This window comes from Canis lupus, chromosome 5 (genome assembly GCF_011100685.1).
Source record: "Canis lupus familiaris isolate Mischka breed German Shepherd chromosome 5, alternate assembly UU_Cfam_GSD_1.0, whole genome shotgun sequence".
In the NCBI taxonomy this organism is placed as follows: domain Eukaryota; kingdom Metazoa; phylum Chordata; class Mammalia; order Carnivora; family Canidae; genus Canis; species Canis lupus.
In genome coordinates this window covers 63,062,941-63,077,263 of record NC_049226.1, presented here as the reverse complement: position 1 = coordinate 63,077,263, position 14,323 = coordinate 63,062,941, and the positions used below count along the sequence as shown (strand labels likewise).

General features: G+C 54.2%; 1 protein-coding gene across 11 annotated transcripts in view; it reads right to left on the bottom strand.

Annotated features, from left to right (window-relative positions):
• Positions 1-7,390: 7,390 nt before the first annotated feature.
• The window catches only part of H6PD (hexose-6-phosphate dehydrogenase/glucose 1-dehydrogenase), a 29,206-nt gene continuing 22,273 nt past the window's right edge, over positions 7,391-14,323 (bottom strand). For all 11 annotated transcript variants that reach the window (XM_038537891.1, XM_038537895.1, XM_038537889.1 and 8 more), the window contains one exon: positions 7,391-13,471. In XM_038537891.1, coding sequence (XP_038393819.1) covers positions 12,108-13,471 — 1,364 coding nt within the window. In that variant the 3' untranslated portion in view covers positions 7,391-12,107. The remainder of the gene's footprint in view (positions 13,472-14,323) is intronic.

The following is a 14,323-nucleotide window of genomic DNA, read 5'->3' as shown; positions in this document are numbered from 1 at the left end:
CCCTCAGCACACATTCAGGTCTATTAGGGGGGCCTCCTCTCTTCAGGGTTTAGGACAGATAACTCCTCAGTGGATGAGGCTCCGGCAAAGCCTGGCAGCAGGGGCACAGCTGAGCGGGGACATGTCTGGCTGCCTCACAGGAGGCTTTCCACAGGGTGTGGGGCAGCCCAAAGTGTCCCAAAGATCAGGCCCTGGGAAGGGGCCCTGCCTGAGGGAGGGGAGCTGCAGGTGAATCCTGGGATGAGAGCAGGAGAACAAGGTGGCCTGGAGCCCGCTGAAGGAGAAGGGAGGAACGAAGCCTCTTTGTGGGGTTCTCGGGAAGGTCTCTGCCGAGAAGCCCTCCAAGGTGGCCCTCCGAGGGGAGGCCACAGCCCCAGCCCGGCCCCCAGCTGCCTCTGCGTCACCTGTGGTCTGGCCAAGGGAGTCGGGAATGTCACTGGAGCTCAAGACACCGCGGCCACGCCTCCTGGGCACTGGCTCTCTGTGGCATCTCAGGGTTTGTGAAAATCCTCTCTGGCAGCACCTGGAGTCGGAACATCTTCACGGATCAACCAGGGCTGAGAGTGGAGACGCCCTTGGCAGCCTTGTTTCAGAGGCACGGAGGGTGGTTTCAGCAGTTTGCTGTGGGGAATTCAAGTTCGGGTTTGGCCCCCAGGCTGCTGCTGGGGTTCCCCCAGGGAGCTCTGCTCTCAGCACCAGTGGGAGGAACCCGGCTGGAAAACGAGGCCCTTGGTTTGGGTTTCTCGGGGGATGACTGCTTCCAAAATCACTTTATGATGGGAAAACCTTTCAGGTGGCCGTTTCCTTCCCTGGAACTCGGGATAACTGCTAAAACTATTATTTCTATTAACGAGATGGCCCTGATTTCTGAGGACCGGTAGGCGCCGAATGAGAAGTATAAGGCTTTTCCCATGTGTCCAGCCCACGGGAAGGATCCATCCATGTGGGTCTGGGCCAGCGTGCTCTCCCTGGGGAGCAATCCAGCGGGTTGGCCCAGCACCCCAGGGATGAACGACACCCCCACCTCCCAGCCCCATCTGGCCATGTGTTCAGAGATGGGCCCTACCCAACGCCCCATGAGGAGATACAGGGCAGGCATCTGAGCAGGAAAGGGGACACAGTGCTTGACTTGACAAGAGCATCTCAACTCACCATGTCCAAGAGGGTGCACAGTGTGGGGCGGGAGGAGTCAGGGGGTTCTCCAGGCACCTCCTGGTGCTGCCACCGCAATGACCCACACTGGACACAACAAAGTTCCCCAGGTTCACTGGCAGAGCCAGGAGCCGGCCCCACACCCTCTCTTCCTCTGGCATCTCAGGCCATCCGGATGCTGAGAGCTGCAGGCAGCCACAGGAAAACCTATCTGCACACACAGCAGGGTTGCCAGGTTAAACACAGGATACCCCGGTAAATTAGAATTTCAAAAAAACAACAAATAATACTTATAGTATAAGGAGTATAATACATTAGTTTAATATGTCCCAAATGTTGCATGGGACATATGTCTACTGAAATTGTATTTTTGTGCTTTATGTGAAGTTCTAATTTATCTGCATGTCCTATAGGTTTATCTGCAAATTCTGACAACCCCAGTGGAAGGGAGCTGAACTCCGCTCCTTGACGACACTGCCTGACTTCCCTGGATTTAGTTGTGCTGAAGCTGCTCTGCTCCGGGCCCTCCAAGGATGGGAGACTGGCACTTCCTTGTTCTTTCAGATCTAATCTGAGTTGGGCTTCTGTCCCTTGCAACAAAAGGAGTCGAGGTTGAGATAGCCAGTGATGGCTACAGTTCAGGGGGAAAAGCAACCCCAGAATCCAAGGACTTAAAAACCCAAAGAATAGCACTAGGGGCTCAAGAACTCTCGAAGGAGGGTTTCTGGGGCTGGTGCCCTGGCCTGCAGCTCAGCAGGTGACCCCTGTTTTCCCATCTCCTCCTTCCTTCACACTCTCCTCTCCTTTCCTTCCTGGGCCATTGACTGTTGCTGTGGTTATAACTGCAGAGTTCGTTGTCCCATTACAAAGTCATTCATGTTTACCATCTCATTTTAAACCCCACATTTCCATAAATTTAAAAGAACAGAGAAAGGACACCTGGGTGGCTCAGTGGTTGAGTGTCTGCCTTTGGCTCAAGTCGTGATCCCAGGGTCCTGAGACCAAGTCTGGCATCGGGCTCCCCGCAGGGAGCTTGCTTCTCCCTCTGCCTATCTCTCTGCCTCTGTCTCTGTGTCTCTCATCAATCAATAAATAAAATCTTTAAAAAGAAAAACAAAAAGAGCAGAGAAGCTTTTTTTTTTTTTTTTGCAGTAAAAAAACATTTTGTTACAGCATTACCTCCAGCAGGCAAATGCTAGAAATAGTGAATGTGCTCAATGACTGGATAGAAATGTTCATCAGGATGCTTCTGTTCCATGGGATGTGCATGGAACACATGCATGGAAGCCAAACATGAAGACATGAAGAAACATGGAGAATGTTCATGAAAACATATGCATAAAAAGAGCAGAATACAGAACCCTGGGATGGTAAAGATAAAGTGTCCTAGGACAGGTCCCTGAACACAAAAATAATAGTTAGAGTGGTGGGCAGGCATTGTGGATAATTTTTCCCATTTCACGTTTTTATTTTAATGGTATTTTTTATACATAACTAGAAATCCAAAGGGTATAAAATCCACCTTTACGAATTGCTTTCCCTCTTGGTTGGATGTGGGAAGGGAAACAGACCTCAGCTTTGCAACCATCGTAGTTAAATTAATGGAGAGGCTAAATGAGGAGGAAGGGACTGCAGTAAAAACAGAAGTCACCCTCCAGCCCAGCCCCAGCTTTGCTCTCAGGGTCAGCAGACATCGGCCCAGTCCCCCCAGTTGGGTGCAGCCAGCAGGTCTTGGTGACAACGGCCTTCACCTGGCTACCACCCCGGCTTAATGATGTTCTCTGCTGTGGATCAGCAGAAACAAGCCCTTGGGAAGAGGAAGCGAGAGCTGGCCAAAGTGGAGGCCCTCTCTCACTTGGAGCCCAGGTCTGGGGATCTGATGGAGGCTGGGGAAGGGCAGATGGCCTGGCTCCGGGATGGCCACTGGCTGAGCGCTGCTGTTTTACCCAAAGACAGCACCTTCTTTCCCAGGAGCACCTGCTTCTGAGGTGATCCCATAGTTAAGGGTGTAGACTTGGGTCAGACAGACATTGGGGGCTTTGCCAGTTGGTAGCTGGACCTTGGGCAAGTTAGGGAACCTCTTGATGCCTTGGTTTCTCATCAGCAAAATGAGGTCTTAATCTGAGCTGTGGACACTGTGGCTGTGGTGGCAGTGGCCTTTCACTGTGTCCGTGAGCTCCAAGGTGTGGCCGTGTCCAATAGGAGGTCATAATGACCTTCAAGGGCACTTCTGACAGAGTGGTGCAGGTGGAAGTAGGTAGGGGGGCCACTGAGAAATCTGCTAGCGAGGAGGGCATTCCTGCAAAACAATCTTTGTGTTCGAATGCTGAGAAGTGGCACAGGTGGCTAATGAAGCAGAGGAGGCATTTCCCAAAGACGGGGGTGTGAACCCCAAATAACAGAGGGATGGAGGATTTGAAAGAACGAGGAGCATGGTCTCCATGTAGATAGGGTCTTTGGTTCCTGCAGGATGCCCTGGGCTGGAACAGAGCCCGGCCTTGAGCCAGCAGCTGCTCCGTATCTAAACTGAGTGTCCCTTCCCTGGGGCCTGGCCCCCTGAGGCTGGGCGGTGAGGTGCTGCATGCTCAGCCTGCACCCCACACATGTATAGGTGGAGGGATGCATGCAGCCAGCACACCGTGGAGCCCGGGCCTCCATGGGAAGGGGCACGGAGAGGGGGGGTGCACATTCAGAAGACAAAGGAGACGCAGTCATGCCTCCACCTTCCTGGATGGGAGAAGGTGAGTTTGGGCATCAGAAGTGTGACATAGTGTGGCACGGAGACCACAGGAGGCAACTGGGAGAAACATTAGGAACCCTGGACGACAGCAAAATAAAAATCATTGAGCTACCAAAATCCAGAGCCGGGGGTAGGGGTGCAGGTGACGGGAAGCTGTGTGAGAGCCCATGTCTTTACCTATTGAAGTCAGCAGACCCCCAAATCGAAATCGAAGCATGGAGTTAAAAAGCCATGCTAAAAACCAGTGAGGACCCCAGTCTCTTAATGTTTTCGATACTTCTCATGTTAAAGAACCCTTTTTGGAAATAGTAGGTCTCGTGTGACCAAGTATTTACATGGAGTTCAGCAACACTTTCAATTTCAAGGAAATAATTAACGCACTATTGAAGTTGAAATTAGCTTCAAGAGAAGGATCTTGTCTTTACAAAATATTTTTGATCTGTTCTATTTGTATCCATGTCTTGCAAGAAGTTCACCTAATGCCACTGTTGCTTGTTTCCGGGGAATTTTTTTTTTTTGCATTTCTTTGTGTGCTTTTGGGTACAGTTAAAATTCAGTTATAGGGATCCCTGGGTGGTGCAGCGGTTTGGCGCCTGCCTTTGGCCCAGGGCACGATCCTGGAGACCCGGGATCGAATCCCACATCGGGCTCCCAGTGCATGGAGCCTGCTTCTCCCTCTGCCTGTGTCTCTGCCTCTCTCTGTGTGTGTGTGTGACTATCATTAAAAAAAAAAAAATCAGTTATACCCAGCATGCATTATTTTTACCAAAATATGCGATTTTGTTTTTTTCAAAAAAAAAAAAAAGGCCAATATCCAAAGATCTTATAGTGGTTAATGCTGAGTGGAAGTGATCTACATGGATTAGTATTCTTTTTTTTTTTAAAGATTTAATTTATTTATTCATGAGAGACACAGAGAGAGAGAGAGAGGCAGAGACACAGGCAGAGGGAGAAGCAAGCTCCATGCAGGGAGCCCGATGCGGGACTCGATCCCAGGACTCCAGGATCACGTCCCGAGAAGGCAGACGCTCAACTGCTGAGCCACCCAGGTGCCCCTAGTTTAATATTCTTATCTTTGCTTTTCTGTATTATTTTTTTCTTTCTGTTTAAAATGAAAGCATGCAGAGCAGCAGGGAGGGTGTAAGTGGTGGCATGAGCCTAGTTTTATGATTTTTATTTCCAACAATGCTTCTTCAAACAAAAAATATGATGGCAGTGTCCACAGGCCTGTCGGGGCTCGGGACGAGAGAGGGGAGCGGCTGTGCCCACACCCCTCAGGATGGCAGGAGCGGGTGAGGCACAGGGGTGGGTGGGGTCGCGCCTGCCAATGTCCGGCGGCCACATTGTCCCCTGGCCCCGCTCCCCACCTGCGGTAAGCCGGAAAGTCCCAGGTGTGAGGGTAGACCTTGCCTCACTTCTGCACGCCCCCCATCACCCCAACATGAGTACTGGCGCCCGTTGCAGCCGCTGCTGTGAAGTGGGAGATGCAATCTCCCCTGGAGGTGATGCCATGTATCAGTCTCCCCTCTGGCTGCCACACCCACCTTGTCCTCTACCCATCTGGCCTCTTGCATTGGCTGCCCTGGCTTCGAGAAGCTCTGCCGATGGCGCCCTGTGGAAGCTTCGCGGTCCCAGGCACCAGCCCTGTTCTGTCCTCACCCACAGACACCTACCTCGAGGCTCCCCAGCAGACCTGCCTGAGCCTCTTTTGGTGACTCTCCCCCAGGCTCCTGCTGGGGAGATGCATTACTCCCTGCATTACTGAGATGGCCCTGCTTAGTAGGTCCTCCAGGAGGAGGCACCTGTGAGCAAGGACTTCAGGACAGTCCCTGAACTTTCCCAGCCATAGCTGACAATTTTTGTCCAACTTTCACGATCACTCTCTATCCATTCAGTCACACGTTTACTGCGCCGCAGGCATGTGGAGTCTCTGGGGTCTTGGTACTCACTCAGTGGACAGGTCAGGGACAGTGGGCAGATGGGGGAGAGAACAGAGGACAGTCAGTGGCATCCAGCCACACCGTCCCCCTCTGCTGGGGGCCCAGGGTGCAAGCTGACGCCCTCCAGGGCTCTGGCTGTGGTCCCACAGGGCTGGGAGGAGACTCCGGAGAAGCCCTTTAGGCCAGGGTTTCCCGAGCTTGTCTGCCAAGAGCTCCATCCCTCCTGCCCTTCTGACTTGCTTTGCAAACACTTTGGTCAAGCAAGAAAAATGGTCCAGATGAAGAAACCACCAAGAGCCAAAGCACTATAGCACTGGGCCAGCCAGAGCTGGTGTGGCCACCCTGGACTGATGAAAGCCTGGCCCGGACGGAGCCATCTGCCCTCCTGATGGGCCCCAGCCACCTCTCGGGTCACTGTGGGGTTTCTGTTGGGCTTCCTCACCCCCCGCCCCTCAGCTGTGGTGCCTCTTAAGTGTATTCCTTGCCACAGGTGACAGCCCTATTTTCACTAATTGAAGCTCCTGCAAATCAATGATCAGTGGGCAGTATCACGGTGCGACTGGTGTCTGGGCCTGGGGTGGCTCCCTGGGCTCTGCTCTGCCGTGCCCCTCACTCTCAGGCTCCTCGTGGCGGGCGAGGGCTGCCAGCAGGTCCAGGACACAGAGCAGCTCTGGCTCTCATCCTTGAATTCACTCTGATTTGATTGACAGTCCCCACCGAGCCAGTCACTGCAGCTGTGGGCATCAGACGTCTTGTCTCTCCAGGACCCCTGAACACAAGTACACGGAGGCTCCCAGGGAAGGGGGCGGGGGTGGGGAGACTCTCCACTGCTGCCTTCACAGACACCAGCTGGGCCCCCAGCAGACAGTAGGGAACCAACACCGTCTCTCCCCCAGCTCTGGGCCACCTCCCCAGAAGCACATTCTCGGCACACTTCCTGGGATGCAGCAGAGCCAAGGACTCTCTGGTCCCTGGGGACATCATTCTCTGGATGAACCTGTGGCTCTTGTCACTGCCTCGTGAGGTCACCACACCTCCTTGGGGCCCGCAGCCAGTGAATCTCTGGCTCCCATACTCCCACCCCCCATGGTTCTGACACTTTATCTGACCCCTCCCCCAAATCTTTAGGTTCCTGGGAACACGACACAGGTTGGAGGTGAAAACCGACCAGAGGACACAAAAATGACCAACTATGGCCATCAAGCCCTGCAGCTTTCAGAGGAGCTCCCTCCTGGTGTCTCCTTCTCAGACACCACAATATACCCCCTCTGGGCAAGGTTTTCCCCAGCTGGTAGGCTGCCAGAAATGCTGGGCGAATGGCTTAGAGACCCATGAAGTCCAGTCACCTGGCCCACTGCGGTCTCTCCCAGGAGGCCTGTGGGCCTCGTACCAATGGGATGCAGCTGGCTTGCCCCCACACACCTGCACCTGCAGTGAGGACGTCAGGAGGTCTTCCCTCCCAGACCTGACTCACCCCCCACCTCCAAGAGCACGCAGAGCACAATGGCCAGGTCCGAAACCCACACACCCTGTCTCCCAGAGGAAGAAGGAGAGCATGGACTGTGGCAAAACAATTTTATTGTTTAAAAAATAAATGTTACATTTGACATACAAAAAGTCTTTTTAAAAACTCCATTCTGAATGTGTCTCATGGTCTGAGACATCTTTGAGTGTTCACCACTTCCATAAAAACCAGGGGCAGTTTCTCTGCGTGAGAAAACAAGGCACATTCCTGCTGCCTGGCAGAGAGCAGTTTTCATGCCTACTGTCGCCCGGCCACATAAGGGACATGGTCTCTCTGAGAAAGGAGCTTCCCTGTCTCTCTGCTCGCTAGCAGCCCAGGATGGAGTGTCCCAGCATGGGACAGAGAAGGCCCGGACACGGCCCTGATTATAACAGACCCTGGTTTCCACACTGGCCGCCCCCACACCGCCACACCCCTGTCTAGGTCTCCTGCCGGCACCGGACCAGCACGGCCTTCCTGGCTGAAGGCTCTGCACTCAGGCCGGGGCAGCACCACCCTCGGGCCCAGTGGAGGCCCTGCTGGTTGTGGGGCCTGGAGGAGCAGACTGCACAGGTCACACCTCAGACAGCTGGATGCACCCTGGGCCCTGGTCTGGAGCTAACCCAGGGTCCTTTCCTTTCCCAGTTATGTATCTTGTGACATGTTCTAACTGACCTTCCTAGACTTCCGTAGCGGTAAGGCTAAAGACCCAAACTGACAAATTTATGTAGTGTCTGTTTGCACTTCCACTTTCAAAGCAAACGACTAGCCAATATGCTCCACTGGGCTCTGAGCAAATGCAAACATGTTTACCTGGCCCTACACCCGAGGGACAGAAGAGATGCAGAGACGCGCTGTAAAGCACCTGAGAGCAGGGCAAGAGGCTTAGACAAAGACCATCCTTGGGAATCAACAAACAAGTGGAAGCATAATTCACCTAGACCTACGCCCTATCTCACCTTCAGGTCACACACAAATGCAACCCCAGGGATCTGCTTTGCAAACAGAAGCGACCAGAAGCTGGCTGGGGAGGTAGGTTCCCTGGTGTGCTATAATTTCAGAAAGGCCTCAAATCCTGCCACTTCTGTCTCATGCTGGTGACAGTGCTAATGAACTTGTACCTCATTTAGTGATGAGCTGTGGAAGTCGTGCTCAAAGACCACCCAGAGCTGTTGGCTGGGCAGGGGGGAGGGGAGGGAGGCCAGAGCATCGCCTCTAGGGAAGACATCTGCTCCTGTGCATCCCCAGAAAACATGCTGGCCTGGGTTCCCACTTGCTCCACCTGGTGGAGACCTGTGTGGAGCGAAGGCTGCTCTGAACTGGGGCAGTGATCTGCTCTAGTGCTGATAGGGCACCCAGGGACTGTGGCTTCGTACTGAGACTGCACAGTGTGGGGCACAGGGCACCCCATAGCCAGAAACACAAGATGAACGCTGGGCCGCAGAGCCTGTGGCTTGGGTGACCTGCCGGTGAGCCGAGGGAAGAGAAGGCAGGCAGGACCCACGCGGGAACCAATCCACGCTTGCAACCAGGCGACACCCGTTGCTAGAATTCAAATGCCCAGAGCCTCTGAGAACTGGGAGAACCAACTGAGCCCATTTTCCCCGTTTATCTGCCTAGACACCCCCTCAGGTTCCCATCGGCTGCCAGATGCTGGTTAGGCTGGCGGAAGTTCCCTCTTCCTCGAGGGGAGGTCACCTGAACAAAGCGAGCAGCCCCCCAGGTGCCACCAGCATGGGCTGCAGACTGTGGCCCATGGGCCCAGCAGAGCAGTGGTGGGAGGTATAGGAGGGGTGCAAGCAACAAGGGCTTCAGGTCAGGATGCTGACAGCAGTGGACGGCCTGACACAGGTCTGGTGACACGGGGGTGGGGGGTGGGCAGCAGCCCTCTTCAGGCCCTTGCCCCCCTGGGGTCTACCTTTCGAGGGGCGGGCAGCTGCAGATGGTGCTGGCAGGCCATCACGGGCATTACCAGTCTTTCCTGTGCCTGGTTCATTTGAGAACATGCTGCCAGGCAGCTTCTCTACAAGTGGAGTAAGTTCTGCAGGGTCCTGTCTGCTCAGGATAAAAGCCTAACTTGATACAACTGATGCTGAGTCTGCTTATGTGAGGCTGCGTGTATTTTTGTTGGAAAAAAAAATTTTTTTTTGTTCCTGAAAACTAAATTGCGGGAAACCGCCCCTTAAGGTCTGGTGGAAGCTTCTTCCCTCCTCTGTCACACTGCCCTCAGCTCTGTACAAACGGGGAAGGAGGGAGCAAGGCAGAGCAGGAGTAAGCTCTGGGCCTGGGGCCAGAAGCCTGTACTTGGGGGAGGACGCCCCAGAGGGGCATCCTGAACCATCAGTTCGCTGGCAGCGAGCTTTGATTCTTCGCACCTGGAGGCCCAAGAGCGGGAATAAAGCACTGTCTGCAGAGAAACAAGCAGCAGGAAGGTCAACAAGGCACCATTTTTTCACTTGCTTAGCAGGAAACTGCTCCCAGATCAGAACCACAATCTAGTTTACAACAGCCTGGAAAGTCCCTAGTTCATTCCACACAACAAATAGTACCGTGCTTGCTCTAGAGATGCTCATTTGCTGTGGAGGGGCCCTGGGCCTCTTCCAGGACCCCAAGGGCATGCAGGCTTGCGACCACCTCGGAAGCGCCCCTTTGAGCAACAAGAGCCCCCTGGGAAGGAGGGGGCAGGACAGGGCTGGCACCCAGGCCTGCTGTCAACAGACAGGTTCAGGTTCAGGTTCAAAGTCATCCAGAAAAAAGACTGCACCCCTTTCCTCAGGGTTGGCTGAGAGGGTAGATGAGACCAAGTGAGCAGGGCAAGCAGGGTGTGAAGCCCCAGGCCTGGTCCTCTTCACTCCCCAGATGAAGGCTCCTCTGCCGGCCACGCCGGGAGGGCCGGGGCGGTGCAAGAGCGCCCCCACGCGGCCACAGGTGGCACCACCCGGCCTGCAACCACCTGCGTCCCCTCAAGAGCACGGCCCACCAGATGCAAAAACAAAAACAAAAAAACAAACCAAAAAACCCTAAAATGCGGACCCCCAGAGAGAAAGAGAGAGACAGACATCCAGACCCGGCAGTGAGGTTCCGCTTTTCTGAGGTTAGCTCTCTTGGTGTAAGGAGATGTCCTGTCCAGACGGGTCATAAGAGGCCAGGGACTTTTAACACCAGTGCCTTTCACATAGAGAACCCCCACTCGGGCACCCAATTCACATGCACGCATCTCAAATGAAAGCCAGAATTCTTTGAAATCCATTGCCTTGAAGAAAGTGTAAACAATCAAAAGCAGAGAAATACACTTTGCGATGCTCCTTCTCACGAAAGCCCTCGGGGTGACACCAACACCTGACACAAAGTGTGACTTTACAACAAGAGAGCAGTCACACAGAATGATTGGTCTTATTCCTTTACGGTAATGTCTGGGGAGCATGATGTGGGAAGTTGAAATAATAATTAGTGAGAATATTTTTAAAAAGATTTTCAGAGGGACCCTCCACACACTAGTACTGGCCCAGCACTAATCAAGAACAGAGGACCCAACCCGCTCCAAACAGAAGCTATCTATTTGTTCCCTAGGTGGTCAGCAGTGTTGGCAGTGACATGAGAAGTGGCAGGAGGGGCCAGCAGATAGCAAGTAGGCAGGCTCCGTGTCCCCAAGGGGTAGCGAGGAAGGTAGACTGCCACTTGTCCCCCGAAGGCTGCAAACTGGCCACATTCCTGAGAAGCTGGTGGGCAGCCAGTGTGGCCTAGGAGCCGCCTGGCCTGTGGAGGAGGCCTGGCTCCTGTCTGGGCAGATCAGAGCACCTGGACGGTCTGGACCACTGACATCACATCTCTCCCCACAAATGATGTGTCCCATCACAGAAAGACTTAACCGAATTTCCTGGTAAAGTGAGAGGGTATACTGAGAGTATACACCCACCGGAAGTCCCCTGAGGTGCAAAGGACCCTCTTGATTGAGGGACCCCTGGAATGGCCGAATCGTCTATGCCCACTGCGTATCACGAGGGGGTTGGCTAGAGAAGGGGGAGTGGGGAGGGGCCTCCCCCGCGCAGAGCTGTTCATCTACTGAGAAAGGAAGCTCCAAATACCAGTTGTGAGATTTCTGGGACCTTTTAACTTCCTAGTTATCTGTTGCTGTGTTACTACTACCATCCTTCATCTGTCTGAGAGTCAGCACAGGGACAGAGCAGGAGGCAGCCACAAAGAGGCCAGGACAGTAGACTAAATGTCAAAGTCTCAGAAAGAAGGGAATAGATGGGAGAAATAGGGACTCAGCCAACTCAAGGTCTCTGAACAGTTTCTAGCACCCTGCTTTGCATGGGCTCTGGCCTGATGAACACCTGTGCTCCCTTCTATCATCCATATTTTTCTTTTGCACAGGGGCCTGTTCAAGGATCACCCCTTCCAGGAAGCCTTCTCTAATTAACCCTAGCCATCGTATTGCTATTGAAGTTGGGAGCTTTCACAGTGTTCTATTTGTGCTGGCTGGTATTAATGCGTAACTGCTACAGCTATGTTCTTAAGGGGGCTACTTCTCTCCTAACTTGGACTGGAAGTTCTCAAGAGCAGAGACTCCACTTCTTATGTCTGTGCCTACCCACCACAACTAGATACAGACTGTCAAAGGGATTGGGATAAGGCCTCATCCTTTCCTCTCTGGGGCTTAACCCTGAGGCATCGGGTTCCAGAGAGCCGGGGCAGGTGGTGGGATGAAGAGGAAGGGGGCAGTACAGGGGAAAGCAAGCATGGGAGTGAGCAAAGGCCAAAGGCACCATCACCCCAAAAATGCCTCATAGTCCATATACCAAACCAGCTGGCCAGAACTAGGCAGGACACCTGAAATGGGCCACTTCTTGGGCTCATGGCCTGCGCGGCTCACCAGCATCGTGATCTCACGCTTCACTCTGCCCATGACCAGGACTGCCACCTTCCTGGCACGGTTGATGAGGGGCAGGCTAAGGCTCATGCGCTGGTGTGGCTTGTAGGGGCTCCTGGTCAGCACTACTGGCTGTGTGCCATCCAGGCCAGCAGGGGACTGTGGGAAGAGGGAGGCTGTGTGCCCGTCCGTGCCCATGCCCAGCAGCACCAGGTCAAAGCTGCTGTTGGTCACCAGGGCTGAGATCTCGCTGGCATACATCTGGGCCCCCTGGTCCTCCTCAGCACAGAGCCGCTGGTGCAGATGCACAGGCATGGGGTGGATATTGTAGTAGGGGACCCTGATGTACCGCAGCAGGTGAGCCTGCAGGCCCTGGAAGTTTGACTCAGGATCCCAAAGTGGGACACAGCGCTCATCCACCAGCCACAGATGCGTCTGGGCCCAGGGGAAGCCAAAGTGCCCAGTGGCCAGCTGCTCCAACAGGGGCACAGGGCTTGAGCCACCAGAGAGTGCCAGATGGAACTCGCCAAACCGCCGTACGGCCCGCACAGCTGTGGCCTCGATGTCATCAGCCAGCTTAGAGATCAGCTCCTCAGGCCAGGCCGAGATCAGGGGGCTTTCCCGGTACTTGGCCGTAAGAACCTGGAAGTTACTGGGCATTGGAGCAGAACCTGGCCCAGGCACCAGCTGCTCCAGCTGCTGCTGGCAAAAGCGCAGCTGGGCGCCACTGAACTCAAAGTCCAACAGGAACCCATTCTCAGCTCCTCCTGGGTAGAGGCGTGGGACCTCGTGGGCCAGGCTGTCCAGCAAGGGCGTCCAGAAGACCCAGGAGGCCAGCAAGTTCTCCGTGGTGATGAAGGAGTCCTTTCGGCCATGGAAGATATGAGATATGAGGACAGAATAGGCATCCTGCTCCCTCACGGGGCTGTAGACATAGTAATCAGAGATAGGGCGGCCGAAAAGGTGGAGCCCGGGTCGGCCCTCCACTTCCTTCCAGCTCTTGGAGGGCAGGGAGGGTCTGAACAGGTTCCGACTGACCAGCACGGCAGGGCTGCCCAGCTCACCATGTCCAATGTAGAAGATGATCTGTCGAGGCAGGCACTGGCTCTGGTCCACCACCCAGCGCTTCTCGTTCTGGGCACAGTAAGCCTGGTTCCTAAACAAGATCCGAATGTAGCCCACTCTCTCATCCAAGGCTTTGCCAGACATCAAGATGAAAGGGACGCCCTCCCAGCGAAGGTTGTCCACGTGAACAAGGATGCCTGAGATGACAGGGGACAGTGGAGGTGACATTCAGGCACAGAGAACCCAGGACTTCCAGTGCACCTGCCTTCCCTTCTTTACCACCCCACCAACCTTTCTCCTCTCTGAATGGAGCACCCCTGGATGCTATGCTCATCCTTTCTAGCATCTTCTCCCCCAAGCCAGTCCTCAAAATCTAGCCTCTAGGCAACCTCAGATGCCCACCTCTGTGAGGCACCTTAAGAGTCCTGGCCTCCCCCAGTCCCAAGCAAAGAAAACTGAAGTCTTATGGTGGAGGCATTTCTGACTCTTGGTCGGGGGAGGAGGATCCTTGAGAACCCAGATGCGCATGAGGCAAGGCCAGACAGCAGAGAAGAGGTGGGCTGGGGTTCTGAGCCAACAGCAGGGTGGAGTGCACGTACGGGGGCTGCAGTGGGAGGGGGGCAGGCACCAAAGTGGTGGAAGCCAGTGGCTGAGGGCACACCTGATTTGGGTTCCAAGCCTGGTTTTTCCATGTACTATCTGTGCCTAACCTTGGGCAAGTTTCTGAACTTCACTGAGCCTCTGGTTTCCTGACCTCTGGATGGGGGTAGCAATCATGGCTGCATCACGGATCTGTGCACCTGAGGATTATATAAGGTAGCGTATATCAAGTGCCTGGCATGTTGGAAGTGCCCCATAAACAGTCACTGCTTTTGTAGTAGAGTTTATTATCTGCAGCCTTAGGGAGTCAGCCCTTTCCAGGAACGCTCTGGGCCTAGGGAAGTGTCCATAGGATGGCTCGAGAGGACATTTGTCTGAGCAGCAGGGTGACTGCCTCCTGGCAATGCTGTGGGCTGTGGCCAGACAGGTGGATAACCTCACTGGGGGGC